Below are 10,966 nucleotides of genomic sequence, written 5' to 3' on the forward strand. Positions count from 1 at the left end.
CGTGTTTGGTCTCCAAACAGCGCAGGTAACACGGGCAATTGCACTCGGGTCATTCAACCTTTCCCCCGCTAAGCTTCTCCTTTCAGGTGCTTAGCAGTTCGCCAAGCGTAGCGCACGGGGCTGAAGTTTTCAGTGCTCAGTGTATTCCTCCGACTGAACTTAAAAAAATTAATTGAAAATGTTGCCCGTGAATCTCTGATAAGAAAATGGGAGAAATGCTTCATTTTATTGCCTGCAAAGAAGAAAATTGAGCAGGGAAGCCGCGGTGCCTCGCTGAGGGAGCAGGCCGTGAGCGCGGCGGGCTGGGGGGGGAAGGAAAATTCCCAGTTTACAAATCTCCCTTCGGCCGTTCTCACACAACCTACCCCACGTTTTGACAGAAGAGACCCCAAACTCCGAAGTCTCTGCCTTTGGAGAAACTCCACTCACAGGCACTCGGTCTCTGCTAACGCCAGGCCCTGGGACTTAGGGGGGTCTTGTGGGAAGGGAACTCCGGTCCGAGGGGGAAAGGAGGGGCCCCATCGGGCCCCCGGCTGCCCCCAAACGATGACCGAGGTGCAGCCCGGGAGCTGCTCAGCGACTGCCCGCCGGTGCCGCAGCTGGGCCGAGCACTCTGTCCCGGGCCTGCCGCGGCCCAGCAGGATTTGCCTTTTCTCTGCTGTAGACGCTGCGAGAAAAGGCATGGGAAACGAGGGGAAACGGAACGATAAAAAAAACCCAACAGTAAAGCCGTCAGCAAATGAAAATCAGTTTTAATTGCACGATGCACAAAGAGGCTGAGGGAGGTTTGCCAGGGCCGTCTGTCCCAGGTTAACGTCCGAGCAACCGATTTGGCAACTTCATTTTCAGAGCTCTTGTGCATCGCTCCTCGGCATTGGCGTGACCCGGCGCAGACGGCACCAGGAGCCGCGTGTCCTCCTTCGGCACGGGTGGAAGAGGGGAGAAGGTTTAATGACCGAGCGACTTGGATCCCAGCCACCTCGAGCAAAGGCTCCGTCTCGTTCCTGAGCTGTGAGTAGCCTTCCAGCCCCTCAGTCAGAAGGTCGCCCGCATCCTCCTTTCCCAGCGCTCGGCGGCATTGCCGCCCGCTGCCCTCCCGCCCCGCCGTGCCGCGCAGCGCCTTTGCGGGACCGGGGCGGAGGGGCTCGATCCCTTCGTCCTCCTTGCCCCCCGCTGGGCTTTGCCGGGCTCCCGCCCCGCACAGCCCGTTACAACCCGCTGCCCTAGTTTTTGTCCCCTAAAGTAGGTCTGCTTCATGCTTTCTCACGCCAGCGCTCCGGCGAGGCGCCCGCGGTAAGGCGCCCTCCGCTAAGGGCTACCGTGGCAATTAGGAGCCAAAGTGCCCCCGAGGAGCAGATTTGCGGCTGCCTGGACGCCTGCCCACCCTCCTCTCCGCTGTTACTCAGTCGTTACTCATGCGCCGGCTCCGGCAGAGGCAGGCGGAGGGAGGCTCAGGGCCATCACCGGGTTTATTGCTGAAAAATATTTCTGCCCTATCTCACCCGCTCCCTCTCCCCGGAGCGGAGGCAGACGGGGGGGGGGGCAGAGCAAAGAGCGGAGAGGCCGGGCAGGCGCGGCCCTGCAATAAACGGCTGCGTACGGGGCTGCCCGCGGCCACCCCTCGCCGCGCCGGCGCTCGCCAGCCCCCCGCGCCGCGGCGGGAGGGCGGCAGCTGCGCCTGCGCCGCGCCCCTCCGCCCCGCCCTCACCTGCCGCCGCGCCCCGCCCCGCTGACGCCACGCCACGTCCGGGCGCGCGAGCGGCGGCCGCCTATAAAGCGGGCGGCGGCGGCGGGCGGCTCCTCATGGAGCGCCGCGCACCGCCGCCGCCCGCTGACGCTCCCGCCGCTCGCTCTGTCGCCGCCGCCGCCCGCCCCGGGACCGCCAATGCGCGCTTTGGCGTTGGTCGCCGCGCTGGCCCTGCTGGCAGGTGCGTGCGGGGCCGGCGGGAGGGGAGCGCAGCGGGGCGGGCGGCGCGGCTGAGGAGACCCCCGCGGGGCGGCGGTTGGGGCCGTTGGCTGGAAGGAGGGGGGGGGGGGGGGGGATGTCTCGCGCGGCGCCGGTTGGTTTGTCCCCCTGCCCACGGCGCCATTTTTCCTCACAGCCTGTCGGCCCGTCGCCGGGTCCTCGCCCAACGCCACGGAGCTGGAGCGGCAGGGAGGCCCCGGCCAGCGGGAGCCCGAGGCCCGCGAGGGCGAGGCCGCCTCGGGTCCCGACTACGAGGAGGATGAGGAGTACGAGGAGGCGTTGCCCGTACACCAGTACATCGTGGACGACTTGATCCGAGGTGAGTGGGCAGGCCGCTGGGGGACGGGGCCAGGTGTGAGGTGATCTCGTCAGCTCCGTGGTGCCTGGCCTGAGGGCTCTCCAGCTGTGAGCACCGACTTCTTTCTGACTTGCCTGCGCTTGGCTTGTAGAGTACGGCTCAAAAGTGTGCTTCTGCTTGCAACGTGCTGCATTAATATAGGCTGTCAGGGTTGAAAACTTAGCACGAGTGCAACTAGGGCGTGTGGAAGCTGCAGGTTAGCTGATTGCCTGCTCTACTGCTCTCGTTTGATAAACCTGAGGAGAAGACTGTGATGGCGCAGCTACCACCTACTTACCACAGTGGGGCTTATGGGTGCTGTTTGGCCCCAAAGGTGGGTGTTGCATCTGGTTGCCTTTCTTGCTCCAAGGGTTTCCTGGGTGTTTTCTCACGATGGCTTATTTGGGTTGGAGTTGACTAAAACTTTGTGGAAAAGCAAACGCTTAAACTCCTTAAGTGGCTGCAGGAAAATTTGTGAAGCATCTTTCAGCCAATACTTCACGGACAATAGCTATTGTGCGAGTTGATTGTAATTTATTCACTTGTAAGCTGATCTCAATAGCCCACCTGCCTGTGGGGATGGGAGGATTTTGTTGGTTCTGGCTTAAGTGCGACTGTAATACAAATCACTCGTAGGTCCCTAGCTTGTACCTGAGGAGATGTTAGTAGGCTGGTGCTGTTGCCCTCTAGGGTGGATCTGGCTGCTATTTTACCTGTGGAAACACCCCGAGACTTGAGTAAGACTAAAGGGCCTCTTGGGTGAAGGGGGACCATGCTCCCCATGCTCCGTCTGGTGGGGAATTTGTGGACCCTTGCTGAAGTTTTTCATGAGTTGAAGACCTCCTGGGGAAACAGGAATGTCAGAGTTATTGAGCAGTTTGGCTTGTAGAACTACTGGCTCGGTGACTTAAGTGTTGTATAACTGCACAGGAACCAGAATTGTTACCAAAGGTGGTTGGTTTGTAGACCAGCTCTTCTACTTGGCATGAGGTTTATCTGTGCAGCCTTCAAGCTGTGATGATTCAACTGCGGGTGGCTTTCCTGGCTGTGCAGCTTGCAGACAGGGACACAGAGATCAAACCGACAAGCTGAGCCTTGAAGAGGGAAGAATGGAAACAGCCTCAATTATCAAAGTGTGAACCTAAATATCAAGTCGAACTGGACAGAACAGGGGCCTCAGCTGCCAGCAGTAAGCTCACACTTCTAGGGACAGGAAACCTTGCTGCAGGAGCAGTGTTCCTCGTTTACATATTAATATAGCTTGTACCATTTGAATCGGACTTCTGGTTGCTGAAGGCGTTTTTGCTTTTAAGTAACTTCAAGCCAGGCTTGTTGCTCTAGAAGTTAAAATGAACAACTGTCTAGACAACAGTGAGCTACACCTTGTTTCTTTGTGCAGGCTCTCTTCTCGTCACTAGAAATACAGGGTTGTGAAGTAGTTGGATCAAGTTGCGTCCTATTGTGGTGATTGCCTGTGTGCATAGCGCTTTGGGTAAAATATGAATGCTCCAAAAACTCTTTCCATTAGCTCTGCAGAGCGCTATAGAGAAATGGAAGAGTATTGTAGATAGCTCTACTGTTCTTGAGACCTGTTCAAACTCACCTGGTTAACTGTTACTCCTGAATAGCGCAGTGTTGCGCTGAGAAGACCCGCTTTATGGCTAGCGTTAAAGGCATGGTTTCTTCGGAGAACCAGCGTTCTGCCAACTTGCACTAAAACAATGCTGTCGAGCTTTGACTGCTGCATGGAGCAGCTACGGAGCTGATGACCCTTAGTCAGGGACTGGCTCTAGCTTGTTCTCCACAGCGAAAGGAAGACTATTGCCCTTGCTTAAATCCAAAGGCTACCAAGTCAACAGGATTTTAAACCACACTCTTCTAGAGGTTTGTCTTAATTGAGATAATGAGGGGCAACAGTAAGCGGCAGAACAAATAACCCGACTCTTGTGGACTATCCTGCTTTCACTCCTTCGGTGCACTCGGCATCTCCCTCAGAGTAGGAGAACTGGAAACGAACTGTCTTCTGCTGAAGACAGCACTGCAGGTTATTTGGGAGAAACAAGTATGCTGACTGGGACAGCAGGCTGTCTTGCCTCTGCAAGTGCCCAGGACTACCTAGTGAGTTACTATGCCTTCCATCACCGATGCAAATGGAGACTTTAGAGCGATGGAGGCTGTTAGCCTTGTATCTGAGTCGATATAAAACTAGTGGATGGCTTGGCTCAGTGTGAGCTCCGTGTTCTTTACAGGTCGTTGCTTGGACCCTTATGGTTTCACTCGAATATCTTATGCTGTGAAATGCTGCAGTCCTTCAGCTTTGCTCTTCATCTCTGGTGGCCCTCTGAGCTCCTCTGCTCGTACCGCTTTCGATCTGCGTTGCGCAGGACTTCATGGTGGCAGAGTTGCGCTTAATGAGCTTCGAAGCTTTGTGTTGGGTGTGAAATGCCCAGCTGCATGCTTGCTGGCACCCTGTGCTTCCTGGTCACAGCTTCTCCTGCACTGACCGTCCCCCTACCCCTCGCTGAATTCTGCAATTCAGTTTTCACAGAATCGGGCTTTTTAGCGTTGCTGGACTGAGTCATCTTGTGCTTTTTTCAGTTGAACCTGTGGTGAAACCCAAGCCAACAAAGAGGGGGGGTGAGAAGAATGCCGGCAAATCAAAAAGGAAGAAAAACAAAGGGAAAAACAAAAAGAAAGGGACTCCCTGTGAAATGGAATACAAAAACTTTTGCATCCATGGTGAATGCATATACCTAGAACATCTCCAGATGGTGACCTGCAAGTAAGTCACTTGTACCTTGTGAGTTAGGCGTGATTGGCGTGAGCCGGTGGCGTACGAGGGCTCAGAGGAAAACTCGGTGTCAACTTGGCCTAGGCCCATCTCCTGCGGTATTTTGACTGAGAATCTTTCTGCCATGTAAATTAAGTGATGATGGAATCTGAGATGCATAACAAGCCACTGAACTCATCAGTTGGTCATAAACTCAAACCAAAAGAATGAATAGGCGTGTCTTCCTGGAACATCACGCCCAAACTAATCTCGACTTGTTGAAATGCTGACAAACCTTGTGCTAGAGCAGTGACTGCATTTCATGAACACGCTCTAAAGGGAGCATCTTGAGATTCATGGGAAACTCTGAAGATGTCTAAGTCAGGTTTGAATGTGCGTGGGTGTCCTTGGCTCCAGACAGCACCGGAGCTGATAAGAACTTGTGTTAATGTTTACTTGCAGGTGTCATCAGGATTTTTTTGGGGAGCGCTGTGGTGAACAGTTCATGAAGACTCAAAGGAAGAATGATGTGGCAGACTACTCGAAGACTGTGTTGGTAGTGGTAGCTGTCCTGCTCTCAAGCATCAGCTTCATTACTGTACTTATCATTGTGATAGTGCAGTAAGTATTGTACTCTTTGGTGTCTGTCTAGCTTAAGCGTGTGCGTGGCTTGTGTCCCATAGCCCTGAGACGTGCATGCCTCATCAGAATTACCTGTTTGGAAGACATCCAGAAGGGGCTGTGTTCTTATCCCAGCTTGGATATGTCTTGAGGGCAGAAGCAAGGTCTGAGAAGTTTGTAAGTGACTTAAGTGTTCACTTACCCTCTCTGGCTATTGGCTGTGGGCAGCCCGTGACCCTTATATTTTAAAACGAGAGCCTTTCTGCTCTTGCTACAACCAGGATAGTTACAGTTCTGCAGAACATCAGCAGGAGGTGGAGGAGCATTAATGCTGACACAGCAGTGCCTTCCCTAATCCTCGTGGAGAAGCCTGCAAGTGGTAGGGTAACAGCCTCGTGCATGGCTACTGTCCAGCAATTGGGTACACAGCTGGAGGGAAGGACACGGTGCTCCAGCTGTCCGTTTATTAATGGAGGTTGCTGGACTAAAACGCTTACACTGAGGGGAAAGCAAATGGGGGAACAAGCGCTGTCAGTCCCAAATATCGTACTGCTTTCTGTTGAGATGGAGGGAACGACCCTTCCAGCCTAACCAACTGCTGACAGTTCAGTGCGGTGGGTAGTCAGAACCTGGGGTCCTATTGTGCGTAAATTAAAAAAGCTTTTCTGGGTGCATGGTTCAGGCCTTCTATCAAACTCTTCTTTGCACCTGCTAACAAGCAGCACGCAGCAGCTTATGCCTGCCTGTGCCTTTGCGTCTTGCCAGTGTGTTCGCCAGGAGTTTGTGCTGAGGTTAGGTAGTCGTCATGGGGAGCCTGACTCCAGTGTTCCCCGAGTATTGGAGCAGTCCCCCAGTTCTGACGCTGCAGCTCTACCACAGTAGGGCTTGGGATATTGTAGGTGAAACTCAAAAGTTCAGTCTAATTTTAGATCTTGAAGAAGTACATGAACTGAATTGGGTACATGCCGTATCCTTTCCTGCAGTTCAGGAAACAAGGTGTGCATTTGTCGTGTCACAGTTGCTTCATATTTAGATCTGAACTTGAGGAATGCTGGGATGAACACTTGTTCTCTGAGCACTGCCTCATTCCTCGCTGCTAGGAGAGAGAACCAGTTCTGCAGTGCTGTAAGAGCAAATGATCGTTGTTAGTTCCCGGAGCGAGCCGTGGAATAGGATTGTGTTTGTTTCACGCTCTGAACCCTCACAGGCTGGAAGCCTGACATTCATTAATCTGTGCCTTCATCCAGAGACGCTAGATGGCCTGTTAGGAACAGTTACTAGAAAAGACTGGAGAAATTGGGAGAAAATGAATACGCAGCTTGCTTAACATGTGTTCAAGGGACACATCGAGGGGACTTGAAGCATTTGAAGTCCCCAGGGCTCTGCTGTGGGGAGGAGGAAGGCAGCCTGGTCTCTGCAGCTGTTCGCTAAAGCCACCGGGAAATCTGTCCCCCAGGAAAGTCTCCTGGTGCTTTGCTCAGTTCTCGCAATAACCCTTCTTCATCTTGCTACCTCTTTGGGCTTAAGCCAGGAAGCCCTGGTGCTGTGAGGCAGAACCGGCAGTGCCTAGCTCAGGGGCTTCTTGGTGTTGTGGTCAGATACTGCTTGATGCCGAAGGCCTAAAAGCTGTCTTGCTGAAACTTCCTGGCACTGAGGAGTTGCTTGAGGATTCAAAGGACAGGAGTCTCAATGCTGCAGAAGTTGTGGGGGCCGGTAACAACAGGATGTACATCAGGGTTCAAAATGACCTCTAACATGCCGTAATTCCACAGGGTCAGGAAAAAGTGTCCTCAGTACGAAGAGAAAGAAGAAAGGAAAAAACTTCGACAAGAAAACAGAAATGGCCATGTTGGTGTGTAAATGAGGAGAAAGCAGGTATGAAAGCTGACTTGGAAAGGTCAGCCTTCCGGTCCTTGCAGGCTGGAGATACCATATGAGAATTGCACGCGTGCTTTGCGAAGCTAGTGTTTCCTTCTAACACAAGAAGTGCCTTGAAACACGTAGGTTACATGTGAGCGACTGGCTCTGTTCTCTGGTTTCCTGAAACCACCCGAGTTATGCGAGTACCTTAACAGCACTGTTAGCTTTCTGGCTGCCGTCTTAAAGGACCAGGGAGGGTAGGACGATGTGCTGTGATAAGTGGACTTACAAAGGAGGGAAAAAAAAAAAGAAACCAACCCTAATATCTGGGCAGAGGCAGGTTTAGTGCAAGAAGCCACGCTAGACTCCCATCATGGGAGATGCTGCAGCAGCCAAGTTGATCGTCACCCCTCGTAAGATAAGTACTGAGCGTTTTCATGCCTGCTCTGCAAGGCTTCGGGAGGTTTCTGGTGCTTAGAGGCTGTAGACCAAGACCAAGCTGCCAATTCTGTGAGCGCCACAGATAGCCTCCCAGTCAAGTTTCGTGCTGTCTTAGCAGCTGAGTGCTAAAGCTCCCTGGCCTAGGTGAATCACTCCTGGGAGAAATCCAGTGGATTTTAATGAGCCAGCAAGTTGGTCTCTTTGGAGCAAAAGCATACCTCACAGCAGACTCAAGGGCCCTTATTGAACATGAGTTATACTGCAAGCCCAAGGAGGAGACTGTAAAGGATAGTCCTGAGAAGTTCTGGCAGAACTCACAAGTTTTGCTTTGCCACATGTCAGCTGCAGACCTTGCCCAAGCTTTGTCCAGTGACAATTGCAGTGTTTTGCTCAAAGCTTACTTGAGGCTGAGGAGTATCTAGCAGAGTGTCCTCAGGTGTGTGCACATACTTAACCTGCCTGTCTCGGATGCAGGCTTGACACAGTTCTAGCACAGAGTGCTCGTGTCTTGGGTGGTGATTAACGTGCCTGGTCTGCCCCTTACAGAACAATTCTGATGTGGCCACTGCCAAGCTGCGGGTTACCTCTGGCTACCTGACACATCCACCTGGACACTGTGGGCTGGAGCTGCTGCCACTAAGCCCTGATTCATCAAGACAGAGGCTGCTGCAAGGAGATGTCAACATGCCACTTGCTGCTGAATCGCTTGCTGGGGAGGACAGTTACCGCTACATCTTGGCACAACGATGTGAAAGGAGCTGCCGCTATGGGTAGAGGGCCTGCTATCAAGACCTGCTAGAGACTACTGCTACCGAGCCCGCTGTGTCGGTGCGGGAGCTCCAGTCTCTGCTGTTGTGTGGATGGACTTTCTTCTGTTAGCAAGTCTCCTTTGGCAGCTCTAACCCTAAGGGAGAGAGCTTGTTGTGGCTTTCGGGAATGGATGGAGGGAAGAAAATTCCTTTCCCTCTTCCAAAGTTAAAAAGGGAAGAGCTCTGGATGGCTTCTCTCCCTAGACCTCAGTGGATGCAAAACCTAATTCTGCTGTCACTGTGCTCCCTGTTGATATCAGCTTCAAAGAACTTCATCTCTAGTTGTGACTTGCAGGGCGTTGGTGACAGATCTTTGTCAGCCACACCTGGGTTCTGTTACTGTATGCGTGGAAAGTAATCCCTCTGAATTCAGTAGGGCTCGTTGTGTGAGTGGAGCTATCCATTTGCGTGTGTGCTAGCCCGAGTTAAAATTAATCTCCTCAGGATGCTGAGACAGTAAATGCAAGATCAGAAGCTCTGTGTCTGAAGGACAAGATCCATGCTCAAACGAGCTGATGAGCCGGGACCCATCTGTTATGAACGCAAAGCTACTTCGGTTACCCAGATACTCGAGGCTGCTTAAAGCAGCATGTCAAGTATAAAATGCTTCACATGAAATCCCGTCACTTGAACTTGACAGAGAACCTGTTCCTTGGAAGAATTCGATTCATGCACTGACACTCTGCAAGCAGTTGTCTCTTGTGCTCTGCCTTCTGGTGTGAAGAACTCAACTTACCTCAAAGTTTTCTGACCCCTGTGTCCTTGGTTTCTTGAACTGTCCATGCAGTCCTGAGCACGGAGTATTATTTGAGTTCAGTTTCTTCTTGGAAGAGTGAATGTGTTCTGTATAAACAGAGCAGAATTCTTCTGGTAGCAGAGAAACACCATTAATTGTCAAGTCATATCTGTAAATGTGTAAATATTTATTACTGTATTTAATATTTAATGTTTCCATAACAAACTTATTTATTTCATAATTAAACTTTTTACATAACCTACTCATGGTAAGATTTTTTTTTTTTTTGCTCTTGGGAGTACATGTAAACACTTGAAATTAGAGCTTGGTTTCTGCTCAAAGCAGGAATCGCAACATTTAAGAGCACAAAGCAGGGCTGTGGAGAACTACAGCCATGTGTGAAGTAGGAGCTCGGTGCTTTCACAAGAGTGCAACTTGTTTGTAAACAAAATGTGCAAATGCAAGTACCTCTTTCAGTAGGAAGTCCATTTAATTCAACTACAGAGGAATCCCTTAGTTACTGGGGTAGGGAGGGGCTAAGTGAGCCACCTTGTTGGAAGCAAAATCTCAAGCTGAAGTTAGAGCAGATGAGTAGCCCTTTGCACTGGACTCGAGAGCTGGGCATAGGAGAGAGGGGAGAGCCTTTCATCTCTGTGTGTTCAGAGAGAATTTGGACAGCGGCTTGAAACTTGGTCTTAAATAAAGGAGGAAAAGCAGACTAGTCTCAGGCTGGTCACTCCCTAAACAGAAAGGGAGCCTTGGCTTCCGCTGCCTGCCTTGAATTTCTTGTCTTCTCCGGGTGGTGATGAGTCCAACTGTATGCTGGTGTTCCCTCTAAGCACTTCCAGCAGTGAGCTGGGGTCTAAGCTCTCAGTTGCCTAAAAAAATTAGCGTGAAGTGGATGGGTTTGGCTGTAAAGCCACAGTTACAAAGAAGATGATCAAGACCTTTGTTTCCAGGCTTTTTTTTCAAAAGCATCTTCCGGAGGTGCTGCTGGCTGCCGTTTAGTTTGAAGCAGAGACAAAAGAAAAAAAGAACGGCCGGTTTCAGTTAGGACCCAAGTTGCGTACCTGGTGTGGGAGTAGAGCGTAGTCCTGTCCCGAGTAGCTGAGATGCTTTTGCCTTGGCTTCCCGACTTAGCCAAGTAGTTCTCAGACACTGAGAGCAGCCTGTATGGTGTGTAGCTGAGGTACAGGTAAATGTATTGCAACATCTCTTGGGAAGATTGCAAGACTTCATTCCAGGGAACTTGCTTCGTTAGCAAAGTAAACAGCACTTCTCCAAGCGGCTTTTCCACAGACATTTGCTATTAGGGCTCTGGCAAGAGAAGGTGTTTCTGTAAGTCATGCCAAGCTTTTTGCTTTGGAGTAAACAAGCTCAATCTCGGTGGTAACCGAGCCATAGCCTAGTGAGCCTGGGAATGGAT

The 10,966-nt window shown here is 51.7% G+C and overlaps 1 protein-coding gene across 2 annotated transcripts; it reads left to right on the plus strand.

The window, feature by feature from the left end:
• Nucleotides 1-1,792: 1,792 nt before the first annotated feature.
• Nucleotides 1,793-9,802, plus strand: AREG (amphiregulin). Of its 2 annotated transcripts, XM_087737925.1 has the most exons (6): nt 1,793-1,928; nt 2,103-2,285; nt 4,902-5,085; nt 5,536-5,694; nt 7,467-7,569; nt 8,542-9,802. In XM_087737925.1, exons 1-5 carry the CDS (start codon nt 1,886-1,888, stop codon nt 7,552-7,554), a joined length of 657 nt encoding a protein of 218 aa, XP_087594051.1. In that variant the 5' UTR covers nt 1,793-1,885; the 3' UTR covers nt 7,555-7,569; nt 8,542-9,802. The 2 variants fall into 2 exon arrangements, with proteins under 2 accessions (XP_087594051.1, XP_087594052.1); XM_087737926.1 differs by lacking the exon at nt 7,467-7,569.
• Nucleotides 9,803-10,966: the final 1,164 nt, after the last annotated feature.

The sequence above is a fragment of the Nipponia nippon genome, unplaced genomic scaffold (genome assembly GCF_047370975.1).
Source record: "Nipponia nippon isolate SJK-2023a ecotype South Korea unplaced genomic scaffold, ASM4737097v1 scaffold_6, whole genome shotgun sequence".
Lineage (NCBI taxonomy): Eukaryota > Metazoa > Chordata > Aves > Pelecaniformes > Threskiornithidae > Nipponia > Nipponia nippon.